General features: G+C 53.8%; 1 protein-coding gene across 5 annotated transcripts in view; it reads right to left on the bottom strand.

Annotated features, from left to right (window-relative positions):
- Positions 1 to 20,873, bottom strand: part of MINDY4 (MINDY lysine 48 deubiquitinase 4) — a 126,882-nt gene that overhangs the window by 15,220 nt on the left and 90,789 nt on the right. For all 5 annotated transcript variants that reach the window (XM_020901668.2, XM_070468154.1, XM_020901666.2 and 2 more), the window contains exons 13-15: positions 17,897 to 17,964; positions 6,499 to 6,562; positions 3,036 to 3,197 (exon numbers count right to left, since the gene is read on the bottom strand). In XM_020901668.2, coding sequence (XP_020757327.2) covers positions 3,036 to 3,197; positions 6,499 to 6,562; positions 17,897 to 17,964 — 294 coding nt within the window. The remainder of the gene's footprint in view (positions 1 to 3,035; positions 3,198 to 6,498; positions 6,563 to 17,896; positions 17,965 to 20,873) is intronic.

Here is a 20,873-nt window from a genome sequence, read left to right as displayed (position 1 = left end):
ACACGATTCAGCCCGTAACAGTTTCAGAGGGCTGGGAATCCATGGAAAGTTGTTAAGCAATGGAATAATGTGATCGATCTACTCTTTTAAAGATTACACTGGCTTCAGAGAAGGAGCCCGATTGGAAGGAGGTGGGGACAGGAGCCAGAGGCCAGCTGGGCTGCCACAGGTGTTCAGACCAGCGAGGCTGGTGGCTTGGACAGGGGTGAAAGAGGACTTGAGAAACAACTTAGGGTGGGAGCCCCATGACCTCTTGATGGACTGCACACACTCTTGGTTCAAGTAACTGGGCAGATGGTGCCGTTTGTGGAGCTGGACAAAGGGGAGGAGGGTGGCACTTATAGATCTCTCCCTGCCAAGCTCAGTCTTTACCCAGGTCCCTCCATGAAGGCAAGCAATGAACATGACTTGCAGGTCATGGGGAAGCCCTTAAGTTAAATTCCCTGTGCCATGCTTTCCTCTCTGGCCTGTCAGTCCCCCATCACCACGGCCACCAGGAGCCAGGAGGAGCTGGTCTTTCCAGTGCAGCCTAGCCTTCACACTAAGCCTGGGGATGGAGGGAGTAAGGGGAAGTCAGATGGGCAAGGCCAGTCCAGTTGGTCATGGAGAAAAAATCGGGCTCTGCAGGACACAGCCAGGCTGGAGTGGGAAGGGGTAGCGGCTCATTACTTATGGCAGGGGTGCATTTTCTGGCCCAGAGTTGCCTCTGCTTCTCCCAGGGCACAGGAGGAATGTGGGTCACCTGACAGGACCTATCACCCCCCTACAGACTCGTGAGGGCCCAGGACTCTGGCTCCCAGCCAGAGGCTGCACTGAGAAGCCTGGAGATGGGCTGTGAGTGAAGGCAGGCCTGGCTCTGCCATCTCCATGAAAGAAAAGCTTCAGCCTTATCAGAACAGCTCTGCTGTGGACATCATTTCCAGATTGCTCCAAACACCAGATCTTCCCCATAAGCACATCTGGGCTGCCTGGTGGAAAAAGACCAGGCCAGGCTGAGTGGGGCCCTGGCTCTGGGTCCAGGTCTGGGCCTGGATGCTTAACCTCCTTGGATTCCTTCTGTTTGATGTGGCTAATCATGAAGGCCCTGGGGAACTCAGAACCAAAACGACGGAGGGTGGAGTTCCAGAAGATGAAAGCACTCTGGTCAACTGCCAGGCCTCCACCTTCTCCTTCAGACGCCTGGTCCACAGAGAGCTCTGGGGAGAAGGGGAGAGGCCCAGGGTTCCTTCTTTAACAAGGCTGCTGTCCTAAGGCAGAGGAGCAAACCACCCCTTGTTTCAAGGAGAGAGAGTGCCCATCTCCAATCAAACAAACAGTGGGGGCTGGGGTGGGGATTCCATGTGGATCTGAGGATTCAGATCATTGTAGGATCTGAATTTCTGCAATCAGCATTTTACTCTAAGGAAAGGATGATGCCCAACTGATGTTCCTGTCAGTTACCCCCAACAGACCAAAGGAAAATAGTTTACATTTAGACCAACACCCTCCACACAAGAGTGAGATCAGGGCTCTTAGTAAGCCTTGGGATTCTGTGAGCCTGGTCAAGATTACCTCTCAGCCCAAGGAGTTTCGGGGGAATGCTTGCAGAGCCCACACAGGGTCCAAGGCTCAGGGTGCCTGGTGCATCTCGTGGGCCACATGGCTACACTCCTGGGTGCTCTCCTGACATCAGCACACCTGAGAATGAGTCACTCATTCTTTACTCCCCAAGTCTTTGGAACCCACAGGGTTGCTTCCTGTCTGTGGGGGTGGGGGTGGGGGGTCATCCCGATATGACCCCCAGATGTCATCCCCAGATGTCTGGGGATGGGGCCACCCAAACAGTGGTGTTCAATGGAGACAGCACACTTGAACATGTGATCACGCAGGAAGGCCATGATGAAACTGAACTACACCACACACCCATCCACCTAGCATGCTCTGAGCATCCCTTTGGCTCAGTCTCTGCATCCCTGGTCCTGGGGATATAAGATCTATGAGGCCTCATCCTGACCCTCCAAGAACCTCTGTGGGGCTGGTCACTGCAGAAAGACCTCCTGCCGCTCCCTCAGGACAACTCTTTCGTGAAATCGACCACGGAACAATTCTTCCCTGAGATTCGGAGAAGGCTTGGCAGCAGGCAGGGACAAGGACACAGGGCCCAGTGGTCCCCTGCCCATGTTGCCAGAGATACTGTCACCCTACCCTCTGCCCAGCTTCACCTGGGGGTCACATCCTTTCTAAGACCCCAGCTGAAGTGACAGGAGAGGTAGAGGGACCAAAACACTTGCAAACCGACTGAGACCTACTACAATTGAACTGTGTCCGCTCTAAAAAAGATCTGTTGAAGTTCTAGCCCCCTGTACCTCAGAATGTGGCTTTACTGGGAAACAGGACTGCTGTAGGTTACTTAGCTAAGATGAAGTTAGTGGAGTAGGGTGGGCCCGCAATCCACATGACTGTCTCCTTCTAAGGAAACACTGAGGGAGGAGATGGCCGTGTGACACGGGAGGTAGAGATTGTAGTGACACCTCTACAAGCCAAGGATCACCAGGGGTTGCTGGAAAACACCAAACACTATAAGGGACAAGGAGGGATTCTCCTTGTGGATTTCAGGAGGAGCATGGCCCTGCCAACACCTTGATTTTGGACTTGTATTAGGAGAACTTGTCCTCCAGAGCCATGAAACACCACATTCTGAGGTTTTAAGCCACCCAGCTTGTGACACTTTGTTGAGACAGCTCTAGGAAACTAACACGGTGCCCAAGACCTCAGGTCCTGATCACTGGAGAAGACGCCCTGGCCAACACAGACACACAAGACAACTGCGGCCGTTTGATGCTAAAAATCCCCTGAAGTCCCTTTCCTGGTGTCTGCTGGCTGTGGGTGTGAACCTTGGATGGCAGGGGAGCCGCACTTCTCCCGAAGCCTCTGTGATTGAGACTGGACCCTGCTCCCGGGACCTGGAGTCGAGCTCTCCTTCTCCTCCCTGCTTCCTGCGGGTCCCCAAGGGCTGGGCTCCTGGGTCTCCGGGGGCCCGAGCGCTCCGAGGGTACCTGGCACACGTTGTAGTGCTCAAAGAGGGACAGGAAGCCTATGTCGCTGCGTGAGGAGATGCCTTTGAGGAGCGTGATGTTCCCGTTCCCAGAATCCAGCTCCACCACGTCGTTGAAAACATTGGACACGGCCTTCCCGGTCAGGAGCAGATTGACAAGTTCCTGTTGATGAGAGGAGAGACCAACATCAGAGGGGCCGTACCCAGCTCTCCCCCCGGCCCTCGGGGAAGCTGCCAGCGCTGCTCATCAAAGCAACTCTGGGAACTCATCCGTCTTTACTCCACAAGCAGTCACTGAGCATCAGCTGCACCCGGGACCCCGTTGGGGGGCAGGGGGCGGTGTTCCTGATGGAGGGAAAGAGTGGCTCCTGACCCCGGGCGTCCGGGTCTAGAGCAGAGAGGATCAGGTATGGGCCTGCATGCCTGAAGGACAATGTAGGAAGTGACCGGAGCTGTAAAAAATGTGTGCATAGAGCACTCGTGGCCCACACGGACGCAGGACCACATGACTGAGTCAGAGACGCTTTGTGGAGAAGCGACATTTGGGTGGGTCCTGAAGTGTTGGACTTTCTTTTCTTAGTAAACTTTTTTATTTTGAAATAATTTGAGAGAATCAAAAGAAGTTGTAAAAATAGCACAGAGGGTTCCTGTGTACCCTTCACCCAGCTTCCCCCACAGATAACATCTTGCGTAACCAGAGCATGTTCTCAACACCAGGAAGCTGACCATGGGGAGACACCAGAAACTCAGATCCAGGCTGTACTAGGACTTCACCAGTGAGGGCAGGGTCTTCCAGCAAGGAGGGAGAGGTGAGGCCAGCAGAGGCAGGGAGGTGGGGGCAGGCGGCCCCGGCCTGGGCTCCTGCTCTGGCTCTGGCCCTGTCAGCAGCGTGGCCTCGGGACTCAGGTGCTGCACACCTCTCAGGCCGATGCGCCTGCCGACCCCAGAACCACCAGACTTGCAGAGCAGTGACTCTCTGACCTTCTCCCTCAGGCAGTGCCTCCTGCGCCGAGATGGCTGCAAGGGCCCTGCCCTAAGCAGAGCGTCCAGGGGTCCAGCTTCCTGTTAGAATGGGGAATCAGGCTCACAGCTGGCGGAGGATTTGCCCAGGCCACGCAGCCGCTTAACGACAGAGCCGGACTCCCACCCTCACTCTCCAGCTCCCTTTCCAGCGTCCCTTCCCTCTCCCCTCACTCCTTACCCCTGAAGGGACCATCTGGCGAGCTAGAGATACAAGATGAAGGGCAACTTTTAAGTATTTGCTGCACCACTAAGGAAGGTTGCAAGAGCCCAGCCTTAACGCTGGGGCAGGACCTGCTGTCTGACCCACCCCCTGCCAGGGCTGCTTCATGTCTGAGGCCAGCCCTCAGGAATCTCCCCGGTGGTACGTGGGAACGGCCGTAACAGCCCTTGCCCATCATCAACTCTGGAGGGCAGAGTTCACAGAAGTGTTTTCCCCTGAATTGTGAGAGCGATATGCAGGTTAATAACTCTCTCCGTCAACACCAGGATCCCTAGCCCAGAGGTAGTAAAAGAGGCCCCTCTGATGGCCGCAGAGGGGCCATTATTTAAGGGAGATGCCGAGGGGGGCTCATTGTATTCTTACAGAGGAAGCAAGAAGGAATTTGGAGGAAATGTCTGCTCTGAGATACTGCACCTTGGGGGCAGTGGCTGCCGAAGAAAGGCACAGACTTCTCCAGATACATTCAAGTGTTCCCAAATGGCTTTCGACGGGGAGAACAGGTCCTGCTCTCCATCTGAGGGGTATCCCAAAACCTTCCTCAGAGCAGGAAGCCTTCTCAAAATGAGAAGCGGTGACAGGCCACTCCCTGACCCTAGTCTCAAAAATCACACAGTGGCAAAGCTTAGTGGTCACCTGACTCCTCACAACTCAAATTGTCACCCGTGGACCAGCAGCATCGCCCTTCCTGGAAGCCTGTGAGAAATTCAAAACCTCAGACCCCAGTCCAGGCCCACTGAATCTGAGCCAGCTCTTCAACAAGATTTTGTAGGATTCACGGGCACATCCAAGTTCAAAAAGCACTGACTTAGGGATTTCCCTGGTAGTCCAATGGCTAAGAATCCACCTTCCAATGTAGGAGGCTTGGGTTCAATCCCTGGCTGGGGAACTAAGATCCCATGTGCCATGAGGCACCTAAGCTCATACACCTTAACTAAAGAGCCTGTGCACCACAACTGAGATCTGATGCAGCCAAATAAATATATAAATACTTTAAAAAAAAGAAGAAGAAGAAGAAGACTGATCTAGTCCCAGTGTTTCACTCTACAAATGAGGAGACCAAGGTTCAGGGAGGGGAAGAAAACTGTCCCAGCCCACGCCACAAGTGAAACTGCCAACACAGCTCAGAATTTAGCCCAGGCTCTGTTCTATATCCTCTGTATACTGCCTAAGTGACCTCTCCTGAGTAGCACTGCTCTGCCTGCGTGGGGAAGCTCCCACAGGGAGGGCAGGTAGGAAGACCCAGAGCAGGCTGGACCACCCCCAGTGGCCACTCAGCCTGAAACCTTTCTTTGGGGGCTGGGCAACAGCCAACCTCACATCTCTTTGGGTGCCTGAGACAAACCACAGGCCCTAAGCTAGCCCTTGCATGGTGCCCAGATGTGTTCTCAGGACTAGCACGTGTGAGCCAGGACCCCTAGGACAGCTGGGGTCAGCTGTCCTCTGTGAGCCCAGCAGCCAGAGAAGCTCCACTCAGCCAAGTTTGTGCTACACACGCTGCCCGCAGAGGCACTGAAGGTCGGGTTTAACCGTGGCCAGGTGGCCACTCAGGGAGGTCTTGCCATGCAGAGAAAAGCTCAGGCAGAAGTCAGGTGTAGCATTTGGCTCCCAGTCCTGACGCCTGATGACAGGATCTTAAATTTATTTTTATTTATTTTTTGGCCGCACCTTGCTGCATGTGGGATCTTAGATCCTTAACCAGGGATTAGACCTGTGACCCCTGCAATGGAAGTGTGGATTCTCAACCACTGGACTTCCAGGGAAGTGCCTGCCATGATAGGTAAACAGATCCTTTTTCTGTATCACCAGGAAACCGGGAGGATTGAAGACAAGCAGTTGTGCTAAGGGAGACCTGCTCTCCACAAGGCCCCTCTGTGAAGATGCAGAGGGGAGGGTGGTCCTAAAGACAACATCCTGTACAAATGTAGGGGGCCAGGACTGTCATCGCCACAGCTGGACCTGGGCCCCTCATTCACGCCGGGGCTCTGGGCTGGGCAGTGCTTGGGTCTGTCTCTTTGGCACCTCCTGTGGCTATAGGCACACATATTGGGCACAGCAAAGCCTAAAAGTAGAAGCTAACCCGAGTTCCCTTTCTAGGTCTCTGTGATGAGGAAGCCCAGCAGAACCTGAAAGCTGCTCGGGGAGAGCCAGCAGGAGCAAAGACAGAAGGGAAGAGGAAGGGAAAGACGTGCTAGGCTGCCCCACACCCTACCATGGCCCTGACCTGCGTGCAGTATCCGTGTGCTCCAATCAGGTGGCTGGTGGGGACGTCGAAGTCCTGGCGGACACTGGGGAGCAAGAAGAAAGGGCTGTTAGCACGTCTCTGCCTGACTTGGGCTGCCAGGCAAACCTCAAGGATGGCCTGGGACTCCCCTGAGGTTCCAGGCTGAGGCCCAGAACTCCGGCTTTGTCGGGAACCCGAGTTTCTGTGCTCTCTGCCCACCCTGGGGCTGGAGCCCGGGACTCACTCTGCTCTGGGCAGCAGCCTCCACTCTGACTTCATCAGGCCCTCTGTGGGTAACCAGAGGTTGGGGTTGGAAGCATGCCACAGCAGAAAAGGGCCCTGGGTTTGGAATCTACACCCTGCATTCACACTCCATCACTTACTGATGGTGGGGACTGGACATCCCCTGCCCTGTCCTCAGTCTACAAGTCAGTTAAATAGGAGGAATGGCCTCGAATGCCTCCTTGAGTCAAAAAAAAAAAAAAAAGCTACCGCCACCTGGGCATAAACTCTGTATGAGGCCAAGTATACTCACTGTTGCCTAAACCCTGAAAGAAAACCAAGGCTCCAAGAACTGACTTGCCCAGGACACTCAGCTCATGGTTGATGGCGCTGGAGGGGGACCTAGTTGCCAGTCTCAGTGGCCTGTGTTCCCCTCGCCCCACATCACACCTGTGGCTACATCTTCAGAATGGGTGTCCCCACAAAGGCACAAGGTAAAAAGCAACTTTGCCAAAAGAAACCCATCAAACTGAAAAAAAAGAGGTTTCTAGGACTGTATGCTATTGGGGGCCAGAACAATGCAGGGTGTCATGTCATCAGTGGCCCTGTCACATGTGAGGTCAGTACTAGGACGCAAGCCCCTTGCCCCTAAATCTCAAAACCATCATATTGTATGGAAAGCTCACCATAAGGACATGCCTCCTTTTACCCCAAAGTAAATCCCTTAGGACACAAAGCATTGTTGAACAGAGCTGCGCGATGGGCAGTAAGAAAGGAGCTCCCCTCCACAGACTGCACTTATACAGAGGACAGCATTCCAAACCTCCAGCCACTGGGGGAAATGGCAATTACTATATATTACAGACATGGCAGGGCTTCCCAGGTGGCGCTAGTGGTAAAGAATCCACTTGCCAATGCAAGAGACGTGAGAGATGTAGGTTTGATCCCTGGGTCAGGAAGATCCTCTGGAGTAGGAAATGCCAACCAGCTCTAGTATTCTTGCCTGGAAAATTCCATGGACAGAGGCTGCCTGGCGGGCTACAGTCCATGGGGCTGCAAAGAGTCAGACACGACTGAGCTTTTATAGATGTGGAAAGAAGCTCAGAGGTTAACACCGGGGGTAGGGGTGTTACGTGAGGCCAGGGAGCTGGCTCCCCCTATAGCTGCCCACCCAGCATGGGCCGTGGCCTGGCCTACCCCCTACATCCCCACCCCAAAGAGAGCGCCGAGAGATGGCCCAGAGGTAGAAGGAGCCAAGTAATCATGACGTTTGTTTTTCCTTCCAGTGGAAGAGAAGAAAAACCTGGCCTCGGTTTCATGTTTTAAATCTAAGACCTGCCATAAGTCCATAAACCTAAAACATACTACTGTGGTCAAACGGGGATGGTCCGTGGTCCACACGGCCCTGGGTTAGCACTGCAGGGCCCAGCCAAAAACCACTGAGGCGGGGGTCCTTCAGAAGGGCCCTGGAGGCTGGCCCACCAGACATGGCCCAGCAGGCCTGGGAAGGAGCCAGCTGGGGGGACGGGGGGACAAATGGCCGAGGGTGGCATGCAGCTGGTGCTGGCTCGGGCAGAGGAATTGATGGAAATAGTCCTCGTGGCATACACAGGCATCTTCTGAAGGGAAGAAAATAACCTCAGAGGGGCCCTGGGTAGACTGATAAGCATCGCTGGCCCCGAGCCGCCCCGAAGCTTTCAGAAGCAGTCTGATCTTCATAACCTCACAGTCTCATGTTCACCCAGCAGGGCTGAGCGCCTGCGTCAGCTGCGAGCAGAGGGACGGGCAGAGAGGACAATGGGAGGAAATGGTAATTGCATCCTTAGGTGCAAACATGATGGGAAATTCAGAAGTAGACTCAGATATTAAAAGGGAGGAACATCTGTATTTCATATCAGGGTGTTTGGGAGACGCCAAGGAGCAGCTTATGGCTTAAGAGATTTACAACTTTGGCAAATCTAGATGCCCAGACCTCCCTCCAGGGGAAATCCCTGGAGAGCTGAAAGTGAGGAGTCTCAGAGCAAAGAAACAGCAGCTTTTGCTCTGCCCAGAGATGAGGCAATTCACATGGCAGGGCCAGCACCAGGTCTGAGTTCTAGCCCCCGTTCACCGTAGGGCCACAGACCTCCCCTCTCTGGGTCTCAGTCTCCCCTTTTGAAATATGAGGGGCTTTGCGCAAGGTCAGGCAGTGTCCCAGGAGTAGGGGCTGAATCAGTGGTGGGGGTGGGGGGAGTGCTGAAGGGCTCTAGGGTCCCTACTTTCTGGGCTTCTGAGCTTCAAGCTGCAATGGGCCCTCCCCTAGGACTGACCACCATTCCAGTCTAATGAGCAGGTTATTACTTCCATGGTCCTCCTGGGGGCTAGACAACACTGGACCCCAGGGGAGTTCTGCAAAGCCCGAGGACCCAGGCACCAGGCTGGGTGACAGGAGCCAGGAGAAGCCAGGGCCTGATGAAGTCTGTCCCCTGAGACTGTTCTGTACTGGGGACCCCCTCAAGGAACAGGAACTTGGCCTGGATTTTAGATTGCAGGAAGCACAGAGTGGTGGGAGCCTAAGCGGACCTGCCCAAGGCAAGGAAACTTACGAGGAGGGGCTTGGCTCTAGCTGCCTGTCACCAACCTCCTCAGCATTCTGGAAGCCAAGGGCCAGAACCTGGATCAATGGTGCGGGGTGATGGCCCAACCCTGGGGGTATCCAGTCCATCTGCTGACAGAGGAGGGGCCTCTGCCCAGGGTGCCAGCAAGGACGGTTTCTCCCAGCTCTGCCTCTGTTGGGAGGTCCTGAGATGCTACTCTGCACCAAGAAACAGAACGAAGAGGGCGTCAGGGCTGGCAGATCCCCCAGGGCCCAGCATTGTGCAGATGGGAGAATGAATGGCCAGAGAAAGGATGCAGCTGGCCCAGAGGTAGTGACAAGTGCCAGCTCACTCTCAGGCTGAAGCTGGTCTGAGAGCTCCACTGGCTCTGTCCAACCCTCCCTCCAGCACAGGGCTCGGAGGGACAAAGGTTCTCCTCTGAGCTGCTTCCAGTGCACAAGACTTGGACCTGCAGAGTCTGCGGTCTCCGACACTTTCAGGAACACCTCTCTAAAGCCTTGGAGGCCAGCAGGCAAGAACCACCATCTCCGTGATGATGGGGAAACTGAGACCCAGAAAGGAGAAGAGACTTGGGGTCATACAGAGTCGGCAGGCCAGGACTGTGTCCCTGACCTGACGCCAACATCACACAGTGCAGCCTGAAACACATGACCGCCGTGAGCCCGGTCGGCCAGCTCCAGGCAGGTACGGGAGCCCTGCAACCCCGCTGCTGGTTGCCACTCTCCCTGGCTGACACAGCTTGTCCTGTCACTCTAAAGCCTACCCAACACGCGAGTGAACGTGTGAATCTGGGCATTTTGTGCAGAAGTTTCTGAATAAGAAGGATACGCCCAAGTGGCCGAGAAATAGGGTTCTGGTCTATAGCCAAAATTCACCTAAAATCAGTGTCCACGAGAGGCGAGGTCAGTGGGGTCCTGGCCTGGCTGGGTGACCTCGGGCAAGTCACTGCCTCACTCTCAGCCTGTGTCTTCATTTATAAAACCAGAGGCCTGGAGCAGAAAGGTCTCCAGGGACCTTCCAGGATGTGAACAAGTGTGTCTGGTCCACGACTCTGATATTTAAAACATCATGCCTAAAAATAGTTGGTAATTAACCAACTATTTTTAGCAGGAGGACCTCATCAGCCACCCCTCCACCTGACCTCTGGGGCGCCAGGCCCAGGGCACCCCCAAACCCCACTGGGCCAGCTCCTGCCTGTCCCTCCCAGGAGACCCTCCCCTAGATAATGCACCTTCCACTGTACTCCCGGCCACCTGCAGTGGCCTCCAAAAACCATCACCTATTGCGGGGACTTCTATTGACTCTTGAGGGCAACATCAACAGTGAAAGGACAGCTGTGGAACAACTAAGAGAACCTGGGCTCTCAACTCAGAGACACTGGGATTACTCCCCTGTCTGAGCCTCAGTTTCCCCACCTGCAAAATGGGTATGAAGACACCTCTTTCTATTACAGAATTGCTGTGAGAACTGGATGAGATGAACTATATAAAGCACTTGACATTTGGGAAATGTCACTTCCTTTTTCCTATGATAACAGCCATAACAACAACAACAAAAAATAACAATGACTGAGCGGCCACGATTCCTGGAACTTCGACTATTCGTATCACGGCCAAGAACCCAGAATAGATGGAGGCTCCACTCCCAGTGACTGAACTGTGGCCATGGATATCTTAAAAGGATCTGGATGTGGTGGATACTGTTTTCTCAGGAAGGTTGACAGGGAATTGACAATGAGTCACAACATCTGGGTGTCAGGTCCCCTCTGCCACCTGCATTGTGACCTTTGGTAAATTGTTTTCTACCTCTGAGCCTTGAGTATGGCATCCCCTGACAGGGATAACAATAACCACTTCAAAGCGTTGCTGCGATAAGGGATGAACCCATAAAAAAGACTCACAAACCCCGGACAGCTCCCCAGATGGGAGGGAACGGGTGCTATTTCCATTCTGCCGGCAGGGGCCCTAAAGAGGAATGGGTAGATGGGGACCCAGGAACAGGGCAAGGTGTGGGGATGGAGAGAGAGGGACAGGCCTAAAGGAAGAAAGAGAAAACAGAGATGCCCATCCCCTTTCTCCCTCACCACTCCTGTTCCTCCCCCCACGTGCCCACACCTTCCTTCCAACCACACCTGGAGGAACCAGTCCCTGAAGTCCTCCCAGCTAGCCTTCGCCCGCTTTGTCCTTGCTACCTGCCACAACCCTTCCAATGAAGCCCTCAAGCTCTGCTAAATGTCATCTCATCCATAAAGAGACACCTCCCATTCCCCAGGAGAGAGAGGCCCCATCTCTCTGTGGACACCCCCTTCTGAATAGCACCCCCCAAACCCACTGCTTTCCAGGTGCCAACCTTGCTCCTCCAAGCAGCAAGGACCTGGAGGGTCAGGGTGACACTGTCCATGCAGCCCCGCAGCGCCCAGAACTGGGCCCTAACCGTGCAGGTGCACAGCAGATGGACCCCAAATGATGTGAGCCTGCCCACACCTATCTTATGGAACAGCCTCTGGAAGTGGGGTCCCAGGGCATGGTCAGAGGCAGGCGGAAACAAGCTTCCCACCCAAGCAGCTGGAGATAGACTGGAGCAGGAGATTCCTTCCAAAGGTGAATGGTCTCTTCCTCCTCCTGAGGCCAGTCCTCTCTACCCAGGCATCTGAGCAAGCCTTTTGTGGAACAAGCAGGTGTAGCCCTAGGGTCAATGGGTAGGGCTGCTGGGTGCACCGGGCATCAGGAGACCCTCCCAGCTCTGCCACGAACCCTGGGGTGGTTTGGGCTTGGTCACCCTTCTCTGCATCCAGCCCCCGGGCTCTGTCCGTGGGCGGACCTGCCGCCTTCAGCCACGCCCTGCTGGCACTCACTGGCCATGACTTGCCATCTCAGCATCTAGGACCAGACCATGCTGGCTGAAACGAAGTGGAGAGTGAAGCCAGAAGACAAACATCAATTGTTTGGGACTCCCTGGTGTCCTGTTTCCCATTCTCCTTCTAAGTGGGCAGACATGGAATAGAAGTGCCTGTCATTCCCCACCCAGCCCAGGAAGGGCCATGTAGGCACAGGATATGCGGGTGATGGTATCAGCAGTGTGCCAACCTGCCCTGAATTCTCAGAGCCTTGGTCCCCACAACTGCAAAATGGAATAATGACTCCAGGCCTATGGGCCTGCTCCTTGGGTCACCGCCAGCCCCCAAAGCCCAGGGTAGGCTGTTTTTGCCCAGCCTCAGCGGAGTGGGAGGGACGCCTGCTTCTGCCCACCTCCAAACACTGCCTGGGACCCAGCTTCTGGAGGCTGTTCCAGGGGCTGGATGTGGGCAGGCTCACATCATTCGGGGCCCATCTGCTCTGCACCTGCACGGGCCCAGGGCCCTCCCTCTCCCCTCCGCCTCCAGCCGAGGCTGCACCCTCAGGACCTGGCTTCCTCAGGGTGAGGGAGTGGACCAGAGAGTGACAGGACAGAACTCTGATCATTGCACAGGAGCTGGGAGACATGGGAGCTGGGTGCTCCCAGAAAGGGAACCCAGGAGGAAGGAAGATCAGTCAAAGGAAGGGGGCCTGGGGAGAGTATCTGTTATTTCCAATGACAAAGTATAGGCAAGCCCTTTGGGTCTGCCTCCCACATATCACCCTGACCTATTCAGACACGTCTGCTGAAAGCACTCACTACTCAGCCTCCTTTGTTGTTCAGTCGCTAAGTCTTGTCCGACTCTTTGTGACCCCATGGACTGCAGCACACCAGACTTCCCTGTCCTTCACTATCTCCCAGAGCTTGCTCAAACTCATGTCCACTGAGTTGGTGATGCCATCTAACCATCTCATTCTCTGCCACCCTCTTTTCCTTTTGCCTTCAAATACAGCCTCCACTGGAATTAGAATCCAGGTTAAAGATGACCTGGAGTTCACTGAGAAAGTTCCTCTCCTCCAGTCTCCCACCTATAGTCAAAAGAACTTGCCATGTCGGGAAGGAGGGCCATTAACCATTTCACTTGGTCTCCGCGTCCCACCTGGAAGAGACAGGGGAGAGAGGCAAGGTTCCATTCAGGGCTGCAAAGCAGTGTGGAGTCAGGGCACCCAGTCTGGGCAGTTCTGTGTGCACCTCCCTTCCTGGACTCGGGTTTAGGGGGTATGACAGGAGGGTGGAGGAGAACGCTGACGAGAATCCTATCTATCCCTTTCCACCAGGACTGCGTGTCTGGGGCCACCCAGATCCTGTGATTCTCAGCCAGAACAGCCCTCTGCTCAAATCCCTATGTCACCAGCCACCAGCCAGCCCAGCCCCCCTGAGGCAGACCAGAAGCTTCACCACTGCTTCTCTCCATCTCTGAGGGTGTTCTGCAGGGCCCAGATCTAACCCACCCTCAAGCTCAAGCCCCCTCCAGCTCCTGGATATATCCCACACCTCGAGTTCCTCACCACACAGCCCATGCCTTCCCCATCCCTTCCCCAGCCAGTGTGGTGGGTCCCTGGGTGGGGGAGGAGGGGTTGACTACCTTCGGGGGCAGCTTCCTGAGTTCACAGGCCCCACAATAGTTGCAGCCCAGGCCTGGCCACTGTGAGGTTTCAGAAGTGGGGATACGACGCAGCTCCCTGTAGGCTGAGGAATGCCAGTGAAAAGGCTCCCTGGAGCCCGCCAGGCAGAAGGCTCCCCTGGGAACACGGCGGAAACACAGGGAGCAAGAGTGAAGAGACAGAAGGGAGGACACCCAGTCCCAAAGACACTGTTTGGGTTTCTAGATCCAGCCACTCCCAAAGCCCTGGGCTTCGACATAAATCACTTCATAGAGTGCTTTCTGCTTACGGTAAGAACTGGCTCTCTGCTACTTGCCTTTGCCTGACCGACACTCATGGCTAGCCTTCAGTCCCAGGCTGTTTCACTGTGTTGCTGTTTCCACTGAGGAGACGGTTACAGAGAGCAAAGAGCCACACGCTGTGGGGGCTGCGCCACACCCTCAGTGCCTGGCTTGTGCTGCTCAAAAGGACTTCAGCAAATGACAAAGTACTGCCTCTTCTGGACTTTCAAAACTGCCCTTGGGCATCGAGAGTTGCCACTGTAATGAATGCCAAAGGTCTACTGAATGAAAAGGTTTTTTTCACAAGCCGTCCCCGCCCCCCACCCCCTGGGCCTAAGTCACCCAAGGGGCGTCGCCCAAGCCCTCCCTGTGCCGAGGGGCTGGCACACCCCTGCGCTGCCCTCTGCAAGGCCTGGCACGGAGCTGACCTTGACCCCACAACCCTGAGCATCTTTGGGGTTTCTGAGAATGTGCTGGGGAAAGTTCTGGGCCAGGCAGTTTGGAAACCAGGGGGGCTAGGCCAACATGAAAGCTTGCATGAGATTTACTGTAAGCAACTCGAGATCTTAGGAAAGAAAATAGATGGCTTGAAATCAAGCAGAAAAATAATAAAGCCTTCTCAAGGCTTTGCACTCAGCCTGGAGTAAACAAAACTCAAAGGCCAGCTTTGCTGCTCTTCTTTCAGCCTCTGAGGGTTGCATCTGCCTGTACACGGTACCCTCACCCAGGCTCCACCCAGCACTGGGGACAGCCCACGACAGGAGGAAATGACTCTGGGGGGACAGCCTCCTCTGGGACTCAGACATGAGTCTCAGAGCCTTGCTAGAGGGAGGGTCGGCCATGCCCTCAGTCACACTCACTCCCGCACACACACAATCAAGTCACCCTTCCCACAATCTCAAGCACAACACCAACACCCACATCATCTCACACTCGGGCCTGCAGACTCACTCATCTCTCATCCACACACATCCCGCCACACACGCACACAGACTCACACTATGTTTGCGAAGAACTTGGTGTGTTTCCCAGCCACCCCTGCTCCGCTTCTCCTGGATGAACAGCATATGATCTGAAAGACTTGTGCTCTCTTTTGGGTTACCACGTTATGCCCCAGATCACCCTGAAATGGTATCAAAGGATTCAGCAAAGCTAAATCTGAACCCCAGAGTAGGAGGCCCTTAGGTTCGCCAGGTCCTGTGGTTTTTAAGCAGTGTTTGCAGAACTGGGATTTCTGCAAAGAGGAGTCTCCAGGCAGCAAGGAGGACCCATCACCCATTTGCAGGACATCCCCATGGCCTGATCTACACCACGAGGCACCCAGCCAAGACTGAAGGCAAGACAGGACAGCACAGGACAAGAGAAGTTCTGAGCACAGCTAGGATAGGACGGGACTAATCACAGCCGCCATCCAAGACCTCCCACCCCCTGGGGACCTGCCAGGCACATGACAGGTACGTCTTCATTTAACCATGTGAGGTCGGAATGATCAGCCCCATTTTACAGAGCTAAGAAACTCGGGCTCAAAGGTGTATGGAGGCAGGCATGAAACCAAGTCTGTTCTACTCCCAAGTTCAAGTCCTTAAACAACAAACCCAGAGAGTCCTATCTGGGACCCGGCTGCCCGATGTGAGCTGTGTAACTCTTGGGCAAATCACTCAACTCGCCTCTCAGAGCCTTATTTTCTCATCTGAAAGATGCTGACAGAGGTGGCAACAGTGCCACCTAACAAGATTGCTGTGGGGATTAAACGCGTCTTGTGTAAAACGTTATAGCCAAGGACCTGGCAGGTGGAAGCTTCCTAGATGTTGGCTGCTGTTCCTTCTTACTTCTGATGAGAATGCTCTCTATGCTGCCTACTTAGGAGAAGGGAAAGGGGAGCCACAGGAGTAAGACAAACCCCGCCAATGCGCTGCCGGGGCCAATGCTTGAGCGGGTCTCTGTGAGGTCCTCCTGGCAGGCAGGGGCCAGGATGGCTGTAGTTGCCCAGGAAGGTTTCAGAACCACAGGCCTCCAGTTCGCACGGAAGGTCCTCTGGGGCCCCGAGCAGGAGAGACCATCTTTCCATACTCTCTCTGGGGCCAAGAGGACCCCCACAGTGTCATGTGTGTCTGCATGTGTGTCTGTGTGTCTGAGTATGTGTATGTCCCTTTCTGCATTTGTGCATGGTGGAGGCGGAGGGGCCTGGCAACCCCTTCCCACAGGCATGAGGTTGTGCTGGTCCAGCGGGGCAGCCTCCCCAACACAGATGCCCCACAGGTACCACGGCTGAGGTAGGCACCTAGGGGTCTGACTTGGTTGGATGGGGCGGGGAGGTGGCAGAAGCCACCCCAGTGGTGGAGCTCTAGAGAACATGAAGCAAAGCCTGGATGGGGGGCCCCCAAGGCCCCACAAATGGACACAGCTGCCCGAGCAGCTCCCTAAGGAGCATGCGCATGAACAGCGGGCCCAGCTTCCAGGCTGGCAAGTGGTACCAAGAGCAGAGACACTCTAAGCACAGAGGCCTTGATCCCCATAGTCAGGGGGCCCCCGTGCAGAGGGGGAAACGGGCCCAGAGGATTGCAGAAAGGCCTGGTCCTCCTGTCAGGGAGCTCAAGAGTATCCCCCACACACCCGTCAGTCCAGGGATTAGTAAACCCAGGCCCGGGGAGAACGCAGTGCAGCGGCTTATGGTCTCCATGCACGTGAGCCCAGCCAGGAATGAATCATATCATTATGGCAGGATTAGAAGAAAAATGCCATTAGAAAGTGCACACACACGCATTTAATAAGGTCAGTAGCAGTGAGCAGCAGGCCGGCCCGCAGCACGAGTCTGCAGAGCCCCGGCCTCCCACTCCTCCCACCAGCACCCGAGGCCTGGGGGAAAGTGGACAAGACCCGCTCAGGCCCAGGATGAGGGAGCAAGCGCCTCCTTATGCCAGGCCCCCCGCCAGTCTGGGCACCCCATGGCTACTTTTTCCACCTCCCCTACTCAGAGTTGTTTCCAAATCTTCCCCAACACCATACACACCCTGCTCCCCTGTCAAGTGAAAATTTGTCCCCCTAGCTCTCCACGTCCTCTGGGGTCTGCGTTCTGCTTGGAAGTGGATGGGGTAATCGATTGTGCTTCACAAACCTCTTAACGTGCTATTAATCTGTTACCCTCCCTGGTGACACAATGCTCAGGTGACAACTATGGAAAAGAGGCCTAGAAAGCACCCAGGGAATGAGGGTGATGGCAGAGCTCCAGCTCTCAGGCAGCCTGGGAGCCTGAATTTGACAGGATGCCCAGAGTACATGTTGGGTACCTAACCTCCCTGCTCCCCCAGCCTCTAAGGCCCTGGTGCATCCCCCAACTCAGCCCTCAAGAGTTGGCTCTAGACACAAACCTGGAAGCCTTTGGGACTGCTTTGGACCACAGCATGTCCACAGGGCCCTTGGTCATCTCCCAGCTCCCAGCCTCAACTGTCCAGCCCTGCACACATCCAGGGGAGTCCACATGTACTCTCAAGCACTCGCCCACTGCAGTGCTGCTAGGGCCCCAGGGGTGCTGTAAGCTCTTGAGGGGGCTGAGGGGGGATGCCTTTTGGATCTGAGTCCCCTGCGCCCCCCAGTACATGCAGGGAGATGGAGGAGAAGGTAGTGCTGCCCACGTGTACAGAGGATGTAACTGTTCTCTCCCCCACTAGCCTACTGACCCCCAGTTCACTGCTCCATTCATCCTTTCCACCAGGCTCACTGAGCACCCACTGCATGACAAGCTCTGCAGTGACCAGACAGATAAGCCTGGCTCCAGGAACCAAGAGGGGAAGATACTCACAGCTCTGTGGATCTGGACAGGATGGCCGACAGTGTGAGCAGGACACATCCGTAAGGGCCTGCTTCAAACTGGAAAGAGGAGAAAGCAGTGAGAACCATCAAGTGTCTGCACCTCCCTCCTCTGGGTTCCTTGGGGACCATACCCCAGGGAGCAGGCTGACTCCAAGCCAGCCAGTGACTTCGAGCTGGGTCCCAGAGGTGGCCCCACAGCAGACTCCATGCAGGTCTCCCAAACCAGATTCCCAAAGGGGTGAGGAACACACAAGCCTCAGTGACAGCACAGCAGATGCGGTGCCCCCGAGGAAACACCCATGACCTCGGAGTCTTGGAAGCTCGCGGACGGTGGTGGCCTCCACGACCGGGCAAGTGTCTCCTGCTGATTGTCACATCTAAAACTACCATGGGCCTGCAGGATAAATACCATATTCCCCGCCCTCTGCTGTGTGAGGAAATGGGGGCTCAGAAACTGAGCAACTAGCCCAACGTCACACAACTTGCAGGCAGCCCACTGGGAATCCTGGGGGCTCCCTCTGATTCCAAATCCCTTATTCCTAAGGGGTCCTAAGAACTGCACTGGGCAGGGAGCAGGCTGGAGGACGGTCAGGTGGCGAGGTGCCAGTGAGGTGAGCCTGGCAAGTGCAAGGGCAGAGCCTGTCTTTTCAAAATTTTTTGCTGTTCATCATGAATTTTTTTGGATTAATTTTTAATAGTTTTTAACTATTGCACTAAAATATTATTTGTGCTGATTACTGTGGTTTGAGGGGGCCCCTCTGAATTTGAGGAGTGCCCCACTTGCCTTCCCCTAGTCTCAACCCTGGTCTGGAGCCGGAGGTCTGCTGCCTAGGTTTACATCCCGGCTCTGCACCCCCACTTCTAGCTATGTGACTACAGGGAGATTTCTTAATTTTCCGTCCCCAGTCTTCTCATCTGTAAAACAAGGATAATACAAACAGGAACCATCCTCATGAGGCTGTTGTGAAGATTAAGTGAGATGGTCCTGGTAAAGTACGTCCAACAGGGCCCGACACCTGCATTAGCGGTCAATATGGTGCCGGGTCCTCAAGGCCAACCTGTTCAGTGAGCCCGGCAGGCCCAGCAGAACACGAATGACTAGGATGGACTATGTCACTTTTGCTTCCTAGAGGAATGCTCTCCCAGCTGCAGATGGGTGTGAAGGCCTTACTATGGGGACGATACTACTTCTGTGAGTTATTGTTGGAAATGCTGCCTGTAATAATAGTCATTGTTATTAATGGGTGATCAGTTTCTTTTTGAACTTAAAACTAAAGAAAGAGTTTACTTTCCTGGAAGAATGAGAATTATATAACTTATCATATTTCCACTTTGTTTTTGCCTTGGCTGCTAGGAGGCTCAGAGCCAAATATGATGTTCAACTACTCAAACTATTTTAGCTCAAACTTCTGATAATATTTTCTTTTCATCAAAATATAGAGTTTATCAGGGGAAGACAAATACTGTATGTTATCACTTTTATGTGGGATCTAAAAAATAAATGAATTAATATAATAAAACAGAAACAGACTCACAGATCTATATCAGTGAGGAGAGGGAAAAGGGGAAAGGCAAGAAAGGGGTGGGGAGTTAAGAGGTACAAACTATCTTGTGAAAGTGAAAGTGTTAGTCTCTCAGTTGGGTCTGACTCTTTTGCAATCCCACAGACTGCAGCCTGCCAGGCTCCTCTGTCCATGGAATTCTCCAGGCAAGAATATGAAGTGAGTAGTCACGCCGTTCTCCAGGGGATCTTTCCGACCCAGGGATCAAACCTGGGTCTCCCGAACTGCAGGCACTTCTTTACCATCTGAGCCACCAGGGGAGCCCACAAACTATCATGTATATCACACAAATATATTGTACAACACAGGGAAATACAGTCACTATTTTATACCTTTAAATAGAGTATAATCTATAAAAATATTCAATTGCTATGTCATACACCTGAACTACATTGTAAATCAACTACAGTTCAATTAAATATGTATTTTCTAAATGTTACATACACATATAATCTTTATTTTCACCCAGTCATTTAATTCATCAAGCCATTCCAAAAAAACAATTACTGGATGAACTTTTTGTGCCAAGAGGATGTGGCTTTGCTAAAGCTCTACTTGGGAACTTGGGAACAAGGTGGACATAGGTCTGCCCTCACAAGAAGTAACTCAGGAAGGAAAGAATAACGAGCAACTTGAAAAAAGAGGGGTGAGAAAGGGACTCTATGCTGATGGGAAATACAAGGCTCCCTGGAAACACATAGGAAGGGCCGTCAATACAGACCTGAGGCTTTGGGAAGGAGGGAGTGTCAAGGAAAGCTTTCTGGAGGAAGCAATGTCTGGACAGAAACCCAAGGGACAAGGAGGAATCAGAAGAGAAGGGATCTTTGTTCCAGGTGAGAGGAAAAGCATATGCAAAGGCTCAGAGGCAAGATAGGGCAGGTTCCAAAAAAACAAACAAATAAAACCCAAGGACATCATTTCTTATCTCTGTGTGAGCTCAGTTGTGTCTGACTCTTTGCGATCCCATGAACTGAAGCCCACCAGGATCCTGTGTCCATGAGGTTTTCCAGGCAAGAATATTGGAGTGGGTTGCCATTTCCAATTCTAGGGGATCTTCCCGACCCAAGGCTCAAACTCACATCTCTTGCTGTCTCCTAAGTAAGTTGTTTTTTTTTTTTTGGAGGGGGGAAAGGGGGGTGGGGCAGAAATGGAATGAATGAATTAACAACAATTTTAAATCAACTTCATCTAATTCTGTGACCTCAGGCTAGTCACTTCAGTTCTGTTGTCTTCAGTTTCCCATTTGCAAAATGGGGATAACGAGTATCTCCATTGCATGTTTCCTTCCTTGGGTTATGGGGCACATTCTATGAGGCCAGGTCAGTGGAAATGCTCTGACAATACTCAGCAAAGAGTAATGCTGATGTCCTTGCATGGGGATGGGGGGTGCAGTGGGGGGGACAG

The sequence above is a fragment of the Odocoileus virginianus genome, chromosome 1 (genome assembly GCF_023699985.2).
Source record: "Odocoileus virginianus isolate 20LAN1187 ecotype Illinois chromosome 1, Ovbor_1.2, whole genome shotgun sequence".
Taxonomy (NCBI): Eukaryota; Metazoa; Chordata; class Mammalia; order Artiodactyla; family Cervidae; genus Odocoileus; species Odocoileus virginianus.
This window is presented reverse-complemented; position numbering and strand designations above follow the sequence as displayed.